At 35.8% G+C, this 21190-nt stretch overlaps 2 protein-coding genes across 21 annotated transcripts in view; one reads left to right on the top strand and one right to left on the bottom strand.

Moving 5' to 3' along the window:
- LOC125669279 (uncharacterized) overlaps positions 1-19980 on the top strand; it is a 32535-nt gene extending 12555 nt beyond the window's left edge. For 5 of the 18 annotated variants that reach the window (XM_048903730.2, XM_048903729.2, XM_056162981.1 and 2 more), the window contains 10 exons: positions 5096-5574; positions 6399-9558; positions 11782-11970; positions 12286-12373; positions 13018-13167; positions 14941-15153; positions 16273-16473; positions 17743-17844; positions 18278-18327; positions 18884-19980. In XM_048903730.2, the coding sequence (XP_048759687.2) occupies positions 5151-5574; positions 6399-9558; positions 11782-11970; positions 12286-12373; positions 13018-13167; positions 14941-15153; positions 16273-16473; positions 17743-17844; positions 18278-18327; positions 18884-18899 (4593 nt within the window). In that variant the 5' untranslated portion in view covers positions 5096-5150 and the 3' untranslated portion in view covers positions 18900-19980. Of the gene's footprint in view, positions 1-1150; positions 1216-5095; positions 5575-6398; positions 9559-11781; positions 11971-12285; positions 12374-13017; positions 13168-14940; positions 15154-15440; positions 15666-16272; positions 16474-17464; positions 17846-18277; positions 18328-18883 lie in introns of those variants that run through there. The other 13 variants (XM_056162982.1, XM_048903734.2, XM_048903732.2 and 10 more) reach the window with 12 other exon arrangements.
- The window catches only part of LOC125669296 (uncharacterized), a 17683-nt gene continuing 16067 nt past the window's right edge, over positions 19575-21190 (bottom strand). For 2 of the 3 annotated variants that reach the window (XM_048903766.2, XM_048903767.2), the window contains one exon: positions 20930-21190. This exon is cut by the window's right edge and continues 873 nt beyond it. The gene's annotated coding sequence lies outside the window, so the exon portion shown is untranslated. The other variant, XM_048903765.2, reaches the window with a different exon arrangement.

Raw genomic sequence — 21190 nt, 5'->3', positions numbered from 1 at the left:
ACTGTAGTTGCTCACCGGGTTTTTCAGACTAGAATCAAGCTATAGCTGGATAGGTGCTGGTATTTTACTATATCAGTATGTTGAATAATGATATTCTTTTCAGTGCAGTAGAACATCAGAATACTGATATATATTGTATACAGAGGAATTTTCAGCCCATGTTATTTTTGCCCAGATGCATTAAATAACAATTTTGTTTCATTTCAAATTCTCCCAAAACAATTTAGAGTACTGAATAAATAAGCTTGCTCAGTCTTAAATTAGCCATATTAGGATAAGTACAAAAATTTCCCTACATGCATACAGACATTATAAAGTTTCACATGACCTCTTTGTTTGTTAGTTTTTATATGTATAATTTCATGTAATTTTTGCTTCAAGGATCAAAGAAAGATTGCTTTTCACTTACCACCCACATTCTGAATTTTGTTTCAATTATTTGTGGATTGTTAGTGAAAGTTTTCACAAGTGAGAGAATGAAACCTGCATGGAATGACAAGCAATTGAATTATTCTAGTTTTGTTGGTGGTCTTCTACTTGAGAAACAAGCTTTCACCTTGAAGTTATAGAGGCAAATGATTATAATAGTATTGATATGATGGTTAATGATATCAAATGAAAATCAGCTTTATTTGAAAATCTCTTTTTCATTTGTATTCCAATAACTTCTGTGAAATACCAATGAACTACAAAAGATGTATATTTCAGTAAGAGCTATTCTTTAAGGTTTATAATTATTTACTTTATGGAGCGTGACAACCAATTAATGACAATAGAAGACTAGGTCAAGTGTTAAATGTAAACCCTAAAAAATTTTATTTAAAAACAGAAGCAAGCAGTTTAACAGCTTACATTGTCCAAATAGTAGAGGGTATTGTCACTCCTAATTTTCAAAAAAATATTGTGAAGTGTGCTGGTAATTACTATGATTGATCAATTATAGATCACAAATGCAATGGACAGGACTCGGATTTACTGCATACTTTTAACGTTTTGATTTGAGACAGCAGGGATTGGAATCTTTATGTGTGGGATACTTAGATCTGTGATTTGACAATATTAAAGATTGAAGTAGAAATGATCTGAGTCATATAGGGTTGGTGATTTAGCTATTTTGACAAGTCGTGGGTGTAAGGGCTGGATGGTGCTTAGTGTCTTCATAAAAAAAGGTTATCCATCGTTAGATGAAAATTTGCAATTAATTTGTAAATCTGGGTGAGTATTAAATAATTCTGTATAACCCCTTTGTTTTACAGAGTTTATTTGAGTATGGTGGGGAAAATTTTAATGTTTTTGTTTGAATTTAGATAAATAACTACATGATGTGAATAAAATTCTATGGAACCTGAGATATGAAGGAATCTGAGAGATTATCTGAATTAAGTATGACAAAATTAGCCACCTACTCTAGCAAAATATTCCATGAGGACCCTGAAAGCAAGCTGGCAAACTTGGGTCTATAAACATGTAGTTTTTGATAAGGGCTGGACCTTATCAGACCAAGTGAAAATGTTTCTGGAAGTGCTAGAGAATATCATGCATATATACCTTTACAAGACAAATATAACCCCACTTGACAAATATTTGCCCACATTTAAGTGAAATTTTGGTGTTTACTGAGAAAACTATAATGTTTTTATAACAATTTGTAGATATAAAAGGATTTATATTACAGTTTGTGTAGCTATTTTTGGAGTTGGTGACCAAGATTTTTTTTACTGGAAGTTTCTTTTATAGGTGTCCTTGTAAATGTTTATAATTCAGGGAAGCTAAATTAAACATTATATAATCTCTTTTAACTGAAGTGAGAGGAATCCTGAAGCATGGGTAGAAAATTTTATTTTTAATGTCAGGCTGAGCGTATAATGGATGTAGGATGGTGTGTATTGCAGAGTCGGTATATGACATTGTGTGATTTGTTGTGACTGGGGGGTACCTATTTATTTTAGGATGCAGATGTGTTTTTTGGAGCCCAAGGGTAAGGGAGAGATACAAAGAATTCCTTCAGTGATAAATTGCCAGTCCTGCATCACAAACATCAGGCCACATAAAGTTCAACAGAATTTAAAGTTTGTGGAGGGGAGATAAAGCTGTCTTGTGTTGCTTTTTGTGGGGAGGTCTTTAATTCGCTAAAAAAGAGTGAAGTATGAACTAATACTGCCCCAAAGTAAATGGCGGTTAGATACATATGGCATGGAGTTGAATCTAAATAGTTCTTGCCGACATGCCAATTTAAATACAAATGTAATAGCCTCTTAAATTTTCAAATTTCAGTTTGCCTTATTAAACAAGTTGTCTTAACCCAAGTGACATTTTGAGCTACATTTCCAATTTTACCTATAAGAGCCTGTTGGAGTTTAAACCTAAATGGCTATGTTAGTACGTAATCTATAGATGTAGACGTGGCTTTTTTTGAGGTGATAAGGTACAATTACTGACAAGGAGTAAAATTTCCCTCTGATATCTAGACATGATATTTGATCTCATGCTTCACAATGAGGTATTCTTTGACGAAGATTTAAAAATGTTCACTTCTCACCAGGCATTTTCTGAGAGACGGAACAGTGAGAGGAAAGCTCATGTCCCGCCTTTTTTCATCTGTCTGTCATGTATCTTTTGTATTTTTGGTATCTGTATTATAACTTTTCTTCTTTTCAATGCCTTCATCGGAACTGCTGGGCCAATGTCAATCAATATCATTTGTTGAAGGGTGATAAAATTTGTCCATATGAAGAATCAAGCCTCCTTTTAAGGGATAATGATTTGGAAATATATGTTGGTAGAAAATGGTGGGGTCGCTTAAAAATGTTCTTGAAATCCATCAGCCCAGAAAAGAAATTTTTTTTATATAGCTCCCTTATATAGTGTTGATAGGAGTTTGTTCAAAGCTAATGTTGCAAGCCGCAGGGCTAGGGTGTGACCACAATAGTAGTTCAGAGATTTATTGGGGAACACAGAAGAAAAATGTGTATTTGAAAAAAAAAAAATCTTCTTAAAATAAGAAGTCCAAAACAGTATGCAAACATCTTGAAGCAGGCAAGATTAATTTTTTGTTTTTCTTCAGATCATGGTCCTCGTGGTCAAGATTTGATTACACAGAAAGGGTGCAGGGTCGATGAGAGAAAATCAGTAAAAGTGTTACTGTGTTGAGTTTAAATAAAAATACAAAATGATCAGAAAGTACATAGTAATGACAAGTCTATTGTTACGGTATAATTACTCAGTACTGACAGTAGTTTGTACATTATGTCACAAGGTACAACTGTTTAAATCTTAATTCAAAACAGCCAAAAATCAAAAATATTTTCTAGAATTGTGTATAAAGCACAATCAGTGATCCAATTTTTGTATATGCTTATTGCTGGATCTGTTATTTGTATTAAAAGTACATTTCATTTAGTTTTTAGATCAAGCCTGTACTTATATTCACATTCTTCGTAATGTATATCAAAATGTGGCTTAATTTTCCCCATTAAAATCAAGAACTTTAATAATTTGCATGCTCTGCTCTTCCATAAATGAACTCTGTTGAAGAAATGCATTATATTTAATGAAAGTATGAGTTTTCCACTTTACATTAAAGCATTTAGTTTGGGTTGAAATGAAAATTAACAGGGCTATTCTATGACTGAATTCAACATATTCCTTTTTGTCCCACCCCAACCCCCTCCCCCATTTTATTTTTGCATATTATATTCTCATCATGAAGAAATTCAAACTGGGAAATTTTGAATTTCGATTTACTCATAATATCATAAATTTATAATATAGGTGATAATGGGGGGAAATTTCCTTACTTAAAGTATCAAGTCTTTAACAGCAAGGCCATGATTTGTCAAAGAAAATGTTTTGAACATCTATATGTTTGTAATGTGACCCATGTGACACAGAGTAACACATATTCCTTAACAGTTGAGGTTCAGAGGTTTCTTGCAGGAATCCTTCAAAATCTTCTGTCTATTAGAAAGGAAGTAATCAGTTTGTCAAAATAATATCCATGCATCTTGGGAAAATTCGTCATGGTTTTGGACAATACTGAAGGCTTGAAAGCTTATCAGTCATCGCATCGAAAGAGCAGGGTGACTCTGGTGAAGCTTGCAGCTCATAGGCCTCTGTTTGATTTAGCCGTAAAGTAATGATTTTCATATCCTCGAATGGAATGACACATTTTCAATCCACTCCTCCAATGAAGGTATACATGACACAGTTTCTTGTTTATATTTGAAATATCTTTCTATATTGGTACTCAATATGCTCAGTGTATAAAATTTATAACCAACAAATGATAACCTCAATCTAGGATACACTTTGTGAAAAAATGCCAAATCTGTTTACAACTTGCTGAATGTCTTATCATTTTATATAGTGCATGCACAGTCAAGTTTGTAGCAGAGTTTGCTGGTGTTCCAATCTCGTGGGCTCATTTTATCCCGTGTTTGTTTGCATAGAGGGTTGGTACAAAGCCGGGAGGTTGTGTTTCACAACTGCTATCAAATGCATTTCTAATAATTTATGTATTTAGAGTATAACTGAATGACTGAGGGATTTTAACTCTTAATCAGTCATGCAGAAAATCTGTCGAACATTGTACAGGTAATGCCACACTGTTTTACCTTGTGTGTTGATCTACCTGAGTGGTGTAGCGTACAATCTTCTGAAATATCCTATGTGTGCACTTCCAATATATATACTTGTTTTCTGATTAGGGACTAGGATATTTTAAGGACGTCAACACTAGAAATGACATTTTAATCCTTCAGTTTAAATGTGGTTCTGTGATATTGTGAAGAGAAGGTGTATATAATGCATTGATCAAGTTTTTTGTGCTGGGGTGCGATGTATATGTCACTTTTCTTATGTTGTATGGAATAAGGCAAGGAACATTGTGTATGTGACAGATGTATGGATTATGAATAGGCAAGGATCTCAATGCCTATGACAGATGTAAAAGAAACAAGTACTGATGTCAATAGATCAATAATTTATTGGCCATTGGAAAAAATTTAATGAGAGCAACTGGAAATATTGATGTTGACTATGATTTTAGTACTGTTAGCTCAGAGCCAATAATTGGTGTTTGTTGTTTGCATTACAGTAAATGCAGTGATGTATGATTCTGTGTAGTCATCGAACAAAGGAGAAACTTGGTCATGGATGCTAAAGAAACCAAAGAGAGGATGCTGTTCATCCACGAGTCACCATCAGGAGAACAGATGTCCAGTAGCATGGAGAAGCGGACTTTTCAGTCAGACAACATGACTTCTACATCTGAGGTCCGTGCCACCACCAATGGGGTGCCAGTGTGGGGATTACCCCAGGGAATCCCCCCACCCCCTCCTCCTCGTCAGTACCACTCACATGCAACGGCCAATTACAATACAGGGAGTGTAGAAAGTCAAACCTCCAGGAACTTTTCTACTTCTAGCATGCAGCAGAGCAGCAGTTCCCAGCAGAAGTCCCTCAGACGACACCAGTCAGACAGCAGCACCTTTGTCAATGGAGATAATTACAACACTACAGGAAGAGAGGTAGCGACCGCCCAGATCAGGGGAGGGCAGACTACGGGGATGTCAGGTGAGTTGTATACCTAAACTGCTGTCTTTAATGTTATATGGTAAAATCATTGTTTTTTGTAGGGATGTAATCGTCATTGTTTTGGAATTAATCATCTTCCATAGTCATAAGTTTCACATATCCTCATCACGTATCTGAAACCCTTGGCTAGGGAAGATGGATACAAAGATATCCAGAAATGCATGTCCTCTATGAAATGTGAGAGGGAATTACAATAAGTAGCTATTCTCCATGAAATTGTGAAGAAATTCTTCCAATTTTTTCCCATCAAAATACAATTCTGTTGTACTTCTTGTGTTTTTTCCCCTTATTTATTTGATACTGTAGTGTCACTTATTTTCATGGGTAAAATTTTCATGGTTTGAAAAAGCAAAGACTGTTTATAGGGACTTCTAAAATTCCTAGATTAAGAGTTGTCTTTCTATATTGTCGCTTGCTCATTATTGTATCCTTTGAGGATTTGAACTGAGATTAGCGAAAATCGAACCCCATGAAACTTTCTGAATTTACAGTAAATAGTTGACACACGGTGTTGTTAATTGTTGTCAAGTGTCATATGTGTGTTTTATTGAATTAGAAATTTGGCAATTTTTTCGTGACTATATTCATAGTATGTGTAGAATTTTGAATTTGAAAAAAGAAGTAGATTAATTTCAAAGATTTTAGGAGATTGTTATTATAAAGTTGCCGAACTGTAGCTCTCTGATGGAAAATGCGATAGACTAAATCTCTAGTCTATTCCAACTCATTCCAGAGATCTTTAGCCTGTCAGCTAGCAATTATAATGAGACTATTGTGAATGGTTGTAACTTCCTGAATTTTAGGAAACGGTTACCACAGAGAACGAGTACAGCAGGTGGTGACAATCAATGAAGGGGACAAGTGTACCTGTTGTCCGTACGGTTACCACGTTGACTTGGATTTTGTGAACTACTGTGAAAGTTTGGCGGACGGATCATATTTGACAAAACTGAAAAGGATTCAGAGAGAGAAACGGAAGTTAAGGAAGTCCATGGAATTCTTCCTCCAACAACAGGAGAACCAGGAACAGTCAAGTCCACCTCCAGATTTGGTGCAAAATGTGAATGTGCAGGCTACAGCTTTCCTGAAAAACATTGAGTACAAAGATTCAGCCACTAACAAAGTCCTAGAAGAAATTGACTCCTCCGTGGACCAGACTCTACATTCCATAGATTCTATGATTTACACAACAAAAGCACATTCCCAGTTAGTTAGTTCAGATGATGATACCAGTCCATCAAGCAATCAAAACTTCAACACATTTCCAATGTCCAAGAGCTACAAGGGTCAGAATATAGAAGATGAGGTGACTACCCAGAATTTCTCCCTCAGAGAAATGGGTAGGTCTGATTCTAAGGAATCATTATCTTCCATATCTACCATGGCAAGTGATGTCTATAACTTGGTGCCTGTAAAAGTAAGTGGCTTTGCACAAATGAGTGGAAGCAATTCTTCTGACAATTTTTCCAAGGTCACTCACATAACAACAGAGGAACTGGAGTATACAATGGCCACTCACCTTCCATCAGAAGAATCCACCACAACCAACATCAGCAAATCCTCCATGGAAACGGTTCGTAAAACCATGGAAAGCAGCCTACAAAGGATAAAGGAGTTAGAAGAACAGGTGAAAGCCATACCAGTGCTACAAGTCAGAATATCTGTGCTGAAGGAAGAAAAGAGGCTGCTTATGCTACAACAGAAAGCTAGAAATCAAAAGCTGAATACCAGAACAGTAGGAGTTGGGGATCACCTTGTCATTCCTCCACCAACCCCAAAATCACCACCCCCAACTCTCCCGAAACCCAAAGTCAAGAGTGTAGGGGTGGGTGATCACAATGTCATTGAAGTGTACCTCCTGCAGCCAGATCTGTCCCCAACATGTACAATACATGATAATGAGAAATTTTTCAGTGAGACAACTGTTATAGAGCGGGATCACTACCAGGGGGCGTTTGCTCCTTTTACTAAAAAGCCACCCAAACCTCCAACAAGAACAGTGGGCATTGGAGATGGTAATGTGTTTGATGATGGCTTGAGAATCCATGAAAAAGAACTGAGAACAGTCATAATTGGAAAAGAAAATGTAGGCAAGAGGAATGTTGGCGTGGATTGTCGAGTAGCCACCAGAGATGTAGGAATGACTTTTTCATTGGACGATGAAAAACCAGCAACAAGATCTGTGGGGGTCAATGTGGACTCTGAAGCATGGCTTACCACTTTGAATATCAAGGCATCAGAGGTTCGGAAAGCCATGCAGGAAGCTCTACACAGGAGTGTCAGAACTGTTGGAGTGACCTGTGATTTCAGACCCGAGACAGTGAGCACAGGAGTGCAGTACATGTACCAGAATTTTAGGTCAATAGGTGTGGGAGAAGACTCGGTAGAGAAACCACAGATTCCAAAACGGAGTATTGGAATCGATGCCCAACCTCTGATGACTACCAAGGGAGTAAATACAGACTACGGATGGAAAGTTGATTCTTCAACCAACACTGTCAAGCACTTCACCGAGAATAAAGCAATTCAGTCTGATAAAACTCAACAAGGAACAAAGAGCACAATGACTGAAGGCACAAGGACTTACCATGATACCACACAGACTGAACATCGAATTTTCCAAGCCCTGGACATAGTCAGAAGCACAGGGTGTAACACAGAAGAGAAGAAAAAGAAAGCTGTGTCCTGTAATACAGACATTAGGGAACTGACTAACTCCGACTATGGATTTTACATCACCTATCGTGGTCGCAATGTGAACTCCTATGATGCAGGTTGCAATACTGAGAGAAAGAAGATGTGTAGCGTTGGATGTGGAGATGGCAAGATAGAGTTTGAGGATGAACCTATGATGGAGGAGACTACGGAGGAGGTAACCTATGTCACACAGACACAGATCATAGAGGCAGCACAACAGCAGCTGGCACGGGGTAAACAGATCACTCGTACTTACGGAACCACGTCAGCAGCAGACAAAAGCGCACTGACCAAGGAACTGCTAGAAAAGGGAGTGGTGGAAATTCCTCAGTCCTCTGTGATTGTTCAAGAAGTATCTTCTTCAGAGGGTCCAGTGGATGTGCAAACAGAGAGAACTCATCAGTCTTCAGGATCACAGTATCAGGATGATGCTGTGAGTAGTGAAAGTCGTTCATCAAGGACTACGTATTCTAGTGCCAGATATGGAACAGTGTCTAATGACTCTCTTCCAAGTTCAGGGGACAGAAGTGAAACTGTTGTTTATTCCAACAGAAAGTTCGGATCAGGGGGTAGTTCAGACATGTCTAGATTTGATGTTAGTGATATGTTAGGAGGACAAGAAAGCAGTGGTCAGTCTAGTGGTCAATCAGGGACCGAGGCTGTGGTGGAAAAGAAAATTACTAGTCAGGGAGGAAATACATACTCAATTACCACAATCACCACAAAAAAACATGCAGACGGAGATGATGGGGATGAACATACTCTGCTGGATGGTGGAGAGAGGCTGAGAGTATTGACTGGAAGAGCTTCTGATCAATCTGACAACTCATCTGCCTCCCATGTGTACACAACTACCCGTTCCACTATGTCTTATGATGGTGACTCCTCTGATTCAGGAACCAGCAGCTTCATCAGAGAGCAGACGACAAGTAAACACTTGGATGGAGACACTGTTGGTAATTCACATATGACATCATCAGAGAGTTCATCCTCTGGGGTGGACACAAGTAACGAGGACCAGGAGGAAGTTCACGTCATCACAGAGACCTACTCTCTGAGGGATATAGGTGGACAGAGTTACTATGAGAAGTACATCAAGTCCGCTGGCATGGAAGAGGAGATGGCAGTCAAGAGTAGGCAAAGCATTACAGACCAAGATTCTATGGACAGCAGAAGCACTAGCTCTCTCAAATCCTGCATGAAGAAAAGCAAGCCTGATAATGGAGTCAAAAGGGGAATAACTTTTGCTGAGACTGTAACAGGAGGGTAAGTTTGGCCATGCACTTTATATTGGCTGACACAGCCATTCCTTATTTGTAATGTTGATAAATAGATATAAAATTACCAGCACTGAAAAAATGAGATAGAAAGTCATATATATTAAAAATCTTAAAGGTGATTTTGCACTACAGAAAATAACATGAATTCAAAACTATACTACTTGCATCTTGGCTTTGGGTGTCTTGTTTAATTAACTTGTGTTTAGACCTTAGTACATCTTCTGAGTAGTTCTATGTTCTGGGGTGAATATATCAGGCTTCTAATTGAAGCTTTTTCTCTTCTCCTTAATGAATTTATATTTACATTTCCAATGTTTTTGTCTTTGATATATCTTTTTAAATTTATATGATAGCCATTTCATTAAGAATGTGTTGTAGAAATGAAAGTAAAATGTAAATATAAAAAATTGCATTTTTGAAAATACTTGAGTGTATGAAGAACAACTCTTCACATCGGCATACATTTCATGATGCACTAACATGTTTCATGAAGTTTGCCAGCATGAAGCATCACAGTTCATAATATCCTCATGTATTTTCAAAACTGAAATTTATTTCTTAAGTAAATCAGTTAATAAGTAAAATATTGTGCAATATATTCTAATAATGGAATGAAGACCAAGAAATTAAATATTGTCAACAATTAAATGCAATTTTGATCTTTGCAATAGCAGATAAGTAAAACGTATTTTATATGACAAAATAAATCTTTGAAATGTAGTTTTTCAGAAAATTTCTCCATAACCAAAGCTTTTGTTGCCTTTGTGCTTAGACTTGAAAAAAGTCGATTAAAATGTGATTTTTATATCTAACAGAAATAACTAGAAATCTACCCACCCATGGCTTACCTGTACACTGAGTCTAAATTCTTTCAGCTGGAGGCTCATGCAAGCTTTTTTCCCCCATCAAACTTTGTCTGCTGTCTTTGTCTTTCTGTCTGTTTGTCAGTCTGTAAACTTTTCATGTTGCTAATTTACTTCTCTAGAATCACTGAGTCATTTCATCTACAGCTAGCACAAAGCAGCCTTGGGTAAAGAGGAATCAAAGAACCAGGTTCATTTATGCATAAAATGGCCCTGTTGATCTACTTTTTGGACAAATGGCATCTTTTTTCTCATTTTATCATAAAAGTTTGAAATCAAGACTTCACTCTTGAATCATCTATATGTGTAGGACAGAGTAAATCAAGTTCTAGATTGTAGGGGAAATTGCTATAGTTTGAAACAAAGAATTTAAATATGAGCACAGCTATGATCCAAAACATAAAAAATTGGGTAAAAATTGGATTGCAGGTTATGCTCTGATTTTTTTTTCATTTTTGGTTATTTTGAATTACAGATCTATTGTAATGTAGAAACCACTGTGAAAATTATATCTTCATCATAGATTTGTAATCATAATTTACCTTCAGATATCTTTTATGTTGAAAAATGAAGTTCAGTAATTCTGAATTTTTAAAAATCTCACAGAGCCAAATAGCTTTATGTGAACCTAGTTCTTTATCCAAATGAAGAGCAACATCAATACCCAGAGAGAGATGGTTAAGATAAACACATAAATAATGCAAGGGGTCATTTGAATATCTTCTCGAATATCAACACAAAAATCAAATGAAAGTAATATTCAATTACTTTCATTTAGTATAGATTCAAAACTTTTACCTACCATGAAACCTGGTTCTTGGACAGGGCCACAAAATGAATACAAAGTTTTACATAGAAACTGTTATGTTTGCTTCAATTTGTGGGCATCTTTATAGATTAAAATTTGTTAAAACTATAACCCAAGGGTCCAGGATGGGGGGATACAACAGGGATGAATAATTTATAAACAGCAATATACGAGGATACAGTTTGCATCCATATGCAGTGTAGATAAAAGTTAATTGGGTAATGACACCTGGGTTACAATGGATCTACAGTATAAGTGCATAATTTCCCTTTTTTTAAAAATGTTCTTTTAAAGAACAACATCTTGTCAAAATAATGCAATATTCAAGAGTCCTTATGCAGTGTGTAATTGTCCAATCTTGGGAGGTTATGTAGTTTATAAGATTCATAACTCTGTAAAGAGCATGGTAACTACTGTGAGCATTATATCCTGTGAGCCTCTTCGTTTTCTATATTCTATCTGTTTGGGGAATGCCTTGGTTTGTGCATGCTTGCTTGCTGTTACTAATGTATGCCCCTTATTGCCTTATTCTGACCAGTTACACTTCTAGCAGTAACGGGGAGGAGAGCTCGGACGAGAATGCCTCCGACACTGAGTCCACCACAAGTTACGAAGAGGGCTCCTATGACGGGAGGGAGGGCAGTATTGTGTATCAGTGTAAAGATGATGTGACCATAGCATCCGGGGCTCCTGGTGCCATGATGTTTGATCAGAATATACGGGAAATGTAGGTCATATAGAATCTCACTGGTGTAAGATAAGAGGAAAATAGTCTCATTCTCAGATAATGATAATGGTTCAGGTTTCATTGAATAATCCTGGTGATGGTGAAACTATTGTATGAATATAATTGTCTCTTTTATAGTATCTTTATTTATATATTTTTAAAAAAAAGCACAACATGAATTATAGTAAAAGTACTGGTAAATGATTTTTGTAAAAATTGAAACTGAAATTAGACGTGTTTAGTATCAAGATACATCATACACAGGGATGCTGTTTTGCAGAGATCTCCGTAACATATATAATTGAATGTTTCCAGTTTTGAATTAGAGCCAGAAATGAGAGAGTCATGTCAAATTCTTGCCAAGTATTTAGAGGATTCCACTGAAGTCACTACAAAACAGCTGGTAAGTGCACATCCACAGGTATAGCCAAGAGGGGGCGTGATCAAATGAATTTTTACATTTTATGTCGGGTACATATTTCTAATTGAAGCTGATCATGAAGGTGGAGAAAAAACAATAAAACAAACACCATCTCTAGAAACTTAGATTAAATATCTTTTCAATATTTATCCAACTACTATTGCAAACAAAAGATGTAAAATAGCATTGTTGATGATATCCACTACTCTCAAACTCATTTACAAAACCTATGTGCACAGTTGAAGTTAAAACGTAAATTTCTTTAGGTCAAATTTACAATTAGAAACATCGTTATCTCATATATCACATTTTGTACGAAACTTTCTTAACAACACGTATAACTTATTTTGATGGGGTGTGAACAGTCAGTACCTGCACCTGCATGTTCTGTTGGACTTGATTTTGATTTAGATCTATTCATACCTCATAATCTAGGAAATCAAGGATTCTGAAGTATTTTTGTGAATCGGAAAAAGAAAACAGATTTATACATGTATTGATACTTTTAACAGTTGGACTCATCAATAATTATATACATGTATTTGGTTATGTGAAATATTTTGGTTGTTGGAATAATTTATTTTACATTTGGTGGTTGAATTAAACATTTTTCAACTCATTTTCAGAATGCTAGTATTGAAGTCATCAAAAAAGTGTGGTTCAAAGCATCCAGTAACAAACTTTCTGATCCAAACCAAGTAGAGGACTACTTGTCCAGCTTCAACGAAATCTCCAAACCCTGCCTCAAGCACATCGTCAATCTACAGGATGACAATGTAAGAAATTAGTGTTTATTGTAATATGCTAATTAAATTTGTGCTCTACATATAATTATAACCCCTGCAAACAAAGTCTGTCTAGACGTCTGTAGTCAGAAAGTTAAGTGGCTTACCTTACTACAGATGGAATTCAAAGCAAACTGGCTCAAATGCCTTATCTTGGGATGCTTCTTTCAGCTCATGGTCCTGCTGTATCTGACCTAAAGCTACAGTGACTCGGTTCAAGGACAGTTTTTAGGTCTGTTCTCACCTTAAGGCAAACGAAATACAAATCAAACTTAGTCATGTGACACCATTCGGGCTTCTTCCAACACTTTGTTAGGATGCTGCAAGTAACATACACTTTAAGCTTCAGTGACTCTGGTGGAGGACAGCATTTAGGTCTGTTCACCTCAAAACAAGTGGAATACAATTTGAAACCAAACTTGCTCATCCGACATCTTGGGATGCTTTTATCAGTTGCAAATGCTGCATCTCACCTACATTTTGTGCCTCGGTGACTCTGGTAAAAAACCCATGTAATAAACCTGCTGGAGAATAGGTTTAGCCTAATCAGTACAGGTGTTATTTACCTGGTTTGCCCAGGGTAGAGATGTGCACTATTCATCGTACACAATGATACAGGAAATAAAGGTAACCTCTAATTATATGACGCATGATCATTTAAATATTGAGCCCAATATACCTGGTCTTTTATTTAGAAGTGACATGGTTTGTGGCATATAAAAGAGAAGGGATATAGATAACTTATTGTTATAAATTCAAACATGCATCTCAAGGGTAGCAGACAGCAGGCATGATTGATCAATTTTGGTGCCAAATTGTTTTTGCCTGATTGACAGGCAGCATCTGATTGATATCAGAACAGTTAGATTCTGTAGGTGTTAACAAAAACTGGGGTCTCTAAAAGATAGTATTTAGATCTGTTCTTACCTGATAGATTCTGTAGGTGTTAACAAAAACTGAGGTCTTTAAAGATAGTATTTAGGTCTGTTCTTACCTGATAGATTCTGTAGGTGTTAACAAAAACTGAGGTCTCTAAAGATAGTATTTAGGTCTGTTCTTACCTGATAGATTCTGTAGGTGTTAACAAAAACTGGAGAAAGGTAATATTTAGATCTGTTCTTACCTGATGGCAAGTGGAATACACATGAATCTTGCTCACATGACATATACTGCTTCTGACTTACATTTCATGCTTAATTGAATCGGGTTATGGGTATCATTTAGATCTTTTCCCAGCTTACTACAAGTGATATATCAACAAAACTCACCCATACTACATTTAGATTGCATTTAGGTCTTTTTACTACCACATTGGGTTTCTTTTGACTAGGTTTGTCATGATGCTCAATTCAAGTAGTTGAGAATACTTTAAGGAAGTAAAGATTTGGATCATCAAGTTTGATCTGAGCAATATTGCAACATGTGTATCCTAGGTTTACAAGTTTGGATGAACTTGTACCTCATAGAGGGTGTTAGTCTTTTTTTAAAAAGTGCAGCTCTAGCTTATGCAACTGTTTTAAAAGGAGAAATGTCGTTTGGAGGAAAAGGAATTTCAAACACACCTGTTTATGTTCACAACAATCAGTAAAAGCAGATTGGTTGTTCATAAGAATCAGTAACAGTGTGTTTTTGTTTTCTGTAGGGAAATACAACCATTCACTATGCTGTGTCTCATTGTAACAGTGTGTTTTTGTTTTCTGTAGGGAAATACAGCCATTCACTATGCTGTGTCCCATTGTAACAGTGTGTTTTTGTTTTCTGTAGGGAAATACAGCCATTCACTATGCTGTGTCCCATTGTAACTTTGATATTGTAAACCTACTTCTGGATACGGGTGCAATTGATCTGAACAAACAGAATAAAGCTGGATACACTGCCACCATGCTGGCCACCTTGGCCTATCCTCAGACCGACAGACAACAGGACGTCATCCAGAGACTTTTCTCCATGGGAGACGTCAACACCAAGGCAGCTAAGGTACATTTGTGATGTGTTTTAGATATGAAATTACTTTCCCTCAAAAGTTACTCAGATTAGTTTTGTTAAGGTAATTTTTGGGAGAAAGTTTTTCTTTCATATACAGAAAATATGCTTATGAGAGGTCCATATCTCAAACTCTGATATTTTCTTGTTATTTTTCAATGTTTGGTTAGAATTTCAATAAAATGCTTTTCTACTGTAGTTGGATAAACCAAACAATTTTGTTTACTAGACTGAGTACAATTTGAAATGTTTATACTGATTTATTCCTCTGCATTGTTAAGTCGGCAGGAGTGTCTGCTCAGGGTGGGGTACCGGATGTTCCTACCCTGGGTAGCTCCTCCTTAGGGGACAGGATCCGGAGGAGTCAGAATTTCGATCGAGGAAGGTTTTACCAGAGTTCATACGCCTCGGGAACTCTTGGCTTGCCCCCACGACGACCCACCCCACAGCTGGGCTCTTCCTATAGAAGCATCTTTCGATTTTAGTTTTCATTCCACCTATAGAAGGTAGAAACTGCTGCGTGAATGTGTAGCCTCTACCTATATCTATACTTAGATATGTTTACTCAGGAATGCACTATGATACTAGGGGGTTTAAGAAGCATGAAACACACTATTCAAAATATATGGTAAACACTAGCTCTGTACACACAGTGTATATGAATATTCTGGTATACTCGTCTGATATCAGGGTACTATGGAATGTATGGCCAATCATGATAATTGAGCTTTACATAGTGAATTATTCAATTAAAACAAACTCTTGAGTATGTTCAGTTATCGCAGAGACAACAATGGTATAGTTCCTTCTCTGATGTCAGACTGTGGCCTGATTTATAAAAAATCGTACGACTACCTTGATTTTAGGAATAAGGGCAATATGTTTCATTAATTTCAAAACGTGTAAAACTATGATCTTTGTTATTGTTTGCAATGAAGATCTCTGAATGAAAGAAGTACCTGACTAGATAAAGTAGTACTTTATCAATGATATATAATATAAAATCATTATCTTAGTCTGTAGATCTTTTGTAAAAAGGGCCACTGGTTCTTGTCTCGTCTGGTGGTTGTGGCAGCTATTTATCACACCTTGTTGTAACCATGTTTTTGTTAGGATGGGCAGACGGCACTCATGTTAGCTGTTGGTCAGGGTAGAAAAGAAATGGTTCAGATGTTGTTGGATGTTGGTGCTAACGTGAATGCTCAAGACAATGAAGGGTCCACGGCTGTAATGTGTGCATGTGAGCACGGACACACAGACATCGTCAAAATTCTGCTGGCTCACCCCGATTGTGATGCCTCGATAGCTGATAACGTAAGATTTACATGCATTGATTTGGGTATTTCTGGTCTTTAATGCACAATTTGAATTTTTTTTTTTTAAAAATATGTCAAAATATTAGAATAAAATATTTCGTTTACACACTTTTTTTGTTTGGGAAATTTTCATCATTTTTGTTTTATAACTTTAGAATATTCTTCGTCATCTGGCTGTCCAGTATCAGAAACTTGAGAAACAGATGAATTTGTCTCTTCCTGTGTTTAAATCATAGATTATTGGTTTGACACATTTTCTGGAGGTTCTAGTAGATAAAAAATAACTTTTTAACTCTCATGGCAATACATGTATTTAAAAACGTATATAAGACGAGACTGAGCCAGGTGATTGAATACTTGTGTATTAAGTTACTTTAATTTTGTGTAGATGGACTTTGTGTTTATACTGTAAATTTAAAAGCAAGACTGAAGTTAGAAACAATTCATGGGTAAAATGTCCATATCTTAGATATTTAAAGTACATGTATTGGTATATATGTAATGGTATGGATAAGCCTTTCTGCATGAAATTAGTTCCGCCTTTAGATTTAGGAAAGTGTGCCTTTAATAGTATGTTAAATATATCTGAGCTATACAGTATCGAGCGGTGGAATTTGATCGTAGTAAAACAGATGATGTATTCCAATTGTACATATAGATATTTAAGAGGACAGCACTTTTATATTGCAATTAGCTTTCTGGTAGGTAATACATTAGACAAAATAAATTCACAAGTAGATACATATTTAAAAAGGCACGAGGAAGTGGATCTCTGAATATGGAATAATATTATACATGAATCGAAAATTTCAATTTGAACTTTAATGATTCTATTTAATCATTTCAAAAGTTTAGGTGCTAAAGTTTGCATATTGTCAAATATGAAAAAAAAAATTGCATGAAAGATGTATTTATATCTAACACAAAAACTCGGATTACCAACAGATATTCATGTAACTACTAAACAACTGCCAATATTTACTATACAGATCATAAAATGGAGTAGAGACGTATATTTGTGTATATCTATATTTAAACAAATATAAATTTCGGATGCATTCTACCACTGCAGCATGTTTCTAACTTCTCTCTTTCTTCGCTTAATACAACAGAATGGCTTACAATTTGTCCACGGAGTGTTTGTCGTATTCTGTACGTATGACACCGCTCCGTCCGCAGGCCTAGTCGAGTGTTGTGGTCTGTACCTGGATTGAGGCGTTATATATTCTGCATTTTGATGTTGTACATGCATGTTGTATTCCTATAGGACAATTGCACTCCTCTGAAAATAGCCATGGATGCAGGCCATAAGGACATAGGGGTCCTGTTGTATGCCCATCTTAATTTCAAACAAACTCAAATCAATCTTGTAAGTCTTGTTGACCTTGACATTTTTTGTCATGTTTAATATGTAAAGTCACATGGTATTTATTGCATATACATGTACACAATATTGCCTGTTTAGTGTTAAAATGCTGCATATGTAATTTTATGTATTATAATGTTGTATTTGCATACTACATCTTTAAACTGTAATAGCTTTAATACAATTACATGTAGCAATAACAGAAATCAAAATCATTAATTTCATGTACAACTTACAGAAATTTATAGTTTCTATCAATTGTACCAAACATTAATCTCCTTTTTCAATTCCTGGACTGTATTTGTATATTTAAGGTTTGTTCATTAAGATTTTTTGACTTCTAACATCAAATTCAGTCCTGTACCCTCTGATGAGCTTGATAAGTATGCTTCTCTCCAGAATGTAATGTAGAACCTCACTTCCTTTTCCTTTTTAGGGCCTTGTCAGAAAAAAGAGAGTATCCAGTAGTTCTTCCCCCTTGCCAAGGTAATATCTCCGTTACACCATGACAAGGTCTCCCGACTTTTCTTACACTGCAATCTCATCATAGTGATGTCTGCATGTCTTGTTTATATGCACATGTATGTAGGTGTATTATACCAGTAAATGTTTTCTGTATAGCAATTTTTTCAGGTTTTCTGTTTCAATTTATATTTAACTGTGGGTAAAGTCTTGCACTGTATTGACAATTGTTGGTGAACAATCCCTGCCCATGTAGAAGCCAACAAGTAAATATGTACTAAATGTGGATTTCTTATTACATACGAGTAATTAATATTCACAAAAAAGTATTTTTGATTATTTGATGCAGAATGGTAGTTTTTCCATCATATTAAGTACTAGTAAAAGAATCTTCATTATCAAAGTCTTGACCCATTTAATTCAAGATATTTTGATGGTTCTGAAGGTAGATATCTTAGACTTTAATAATTCTGTGCATGTAGATTTGTGGTAGTATTTGGTCTCAGAATATAGTATTTGAAATGAATCCCATTTTCATTTGTTATGAGAAGGATCTCACCACGACTGTCTTCTCTTTCAGCCCTACATTCAGATAGCAGTTCTTCCAGAGACCATAGTGTAACATAAAGGACTAAACACATCGTGCTACTCTCCTGGATTCCAGGCAGGAAAGTCACGGTCACGCGCTGTACATGCAACTCTGATATAAGATCCCATATAGTATGGTACAAATAACATGCTGGCTTATGAATGGCTTTGTATTCTGCTCCCCTTCCCCAGTCTGTGGGGTCATACTGGGTTGTCATACTCCCGAAAAATACTCAAATCTGTTACCTGGGTGCAAAATTGTACTAATCTATTTATTTATATGTATACATGATTTGTAATTTTTTGTTTTCGTAACTGTATGCAGTACATGTATAGATGAATAAAGCTGTTGATATATTTTACATAATCTGTACATATTGTGTAATCCACTGTGAATTTTAAGTTAAAAGTGCTGCGTTTTATATGTGTAAATATTCCACTACTATTGATATGTATGGACCCCTTAAAAGTTACCAGTGATTCTTCCTAGACTTATAATCTTGTATCTTTATCTATTGTGTGGTGTATTCTGTTATATTGGTTGTGAGTATATCTAAGTAGTTTTAAAGACCAGAAGCAACTGGTTTTCAAGTTTACCTTGACCATACTTGGTTGTATACTGTCAGGATCGAAGAAACCAAATTGGAAGGAAATGCAGTTTATTTCCAAGTAAAATGTGCTTAATACTGCATGGGGAAATTACTGAAACATTCCATGTCACTTTTTTTTGGTGAAATTTACAAAAGAGTTGTGAAACTTGTAACAAGAGGCATTCCAAAGTAATGAATCAGAAAATTCACATAAAACTGGCTATTGCCAGTTGTTGCATTTATTTTACAGGTTGTGTAGTTTCTACATTTCAGATCATTTTTAAACTTAATTTTTAAATGTTGTGCATGACGTACCTCAGACTTTATTCTTTACAAAATGGTGGAACATGGTAGAGAAGTGTCCAAAGAAAAAAAAAGAATTTCAATTATATATGCAAAACCCTATCAGGATCTCTAGCTATGCACTGTTACAAATTACATTTATGTATGAACTGTTTTAAAAATGCATATCATTAATAGTCAATAAAATTGTAAAAATGTTTTTGTTTCTCGTGCATTGGAAGCAATTTGCTTTATTCAAATGTGGCTGTCAGACGGGTTTGATCACCAGTGGTCAGTTAGCTTGGTAGAGTACCTGACTAGAGATTCAGGGGGCACCAAGTTCGAATCCCTTTCTGATCCATTGCATTTTCTCCCTTCCTGTTACATTTGAGGTAGACAGTAAACTCATTAGTGAGGATGAACTTATTTTATCTTCTTCCTCAGAACCTAGTCCAGTTGTTAAAGGTCAAGAGTAGCTATTAAGCCTAGGGATATATATTCACCCTGAACCAAATGTAACAGGTGGGAGAGCACCTGACTAGAGATTCGGAGGGGCCTGGTTTGTTGCATTTTCTCCCATCTTGTTGCACATAAATACATGTAATTTGATCATGTTGAATACCGTAAGTCATGTTTCCAGTGTCTTCGGTGCAAAGCAGACTAGGATGATTTCAAGATTGGACATCGATCTATGTTTGGTTAATCCCTAGGTAACGGATCTACATCAATCAATTTACAGCCAGATATGGATTGTTGGTTACTTCTTTAGTGGCCTTCAAACCTGTCCATTGATTTTACTTTTCTGTTCAGACAAATATTTAAATTTGGCATCCTAGACAAGTACCAATTCTTTCCATAACCAATTCCTGCCATCATGGCTGTATCGTGCTAAACATGATATTGATGAAGATGATATCATACACATGTATTGGTGCAAAAGTGAAGTTGAAGATGTTGAATGAAAAGTGAGGCATGGAATTGCCATGCAGATAATAAGTGGAGTTATAAATGGAAGATTACAGAACTTCATACACATAACAGTAGACAGAATAAATAAAATTTGTTAATTTTTTAGTGGAGATTAATGGTAAAGTTAACACTGAATTTTTTTTTTGAAGGGTGCACTTTTCACAACTGATCATACAAATAAAAACAGTAATGCAAGAGGAAGAAAGATTGTTTATTATAGAATATATTGCTCTCAAATAAAAGTGCTATGATATTGGGATCTAACCATTACCAATTATTGTGCCAAGTTATTATTTTTTCCAATTTCCATAATCATGAAAATTGATAATGTATAGTTTCTATGGTAAACTCAAACAGTTCTTGAACGGAAAGTGAAATGTTGATGCTAGGACATCATTCTACATGTTATAAGTCAATTTTGACTTCCATCCAACTCTGCTAAAAACAGATATGCATTG

Source organism: Ostrea edulis, chromosome 4 (genome assembly GCF_947568905.1).
Source record: "Ostrea edulis chromosome 4, xbOstEdul1.1, whole genome shotgun sequence".
Classification (NCBI taxonomy): domain Eukaryota; kingdom Metazoa; phylum Mollusca; class Bivalvia; order Ostreida; family Ostreidae; genus Ostrea; species Ostrea edulis.
This window is presented reverse-complemented; position numbering and strand designations above follow the sequence as displayed.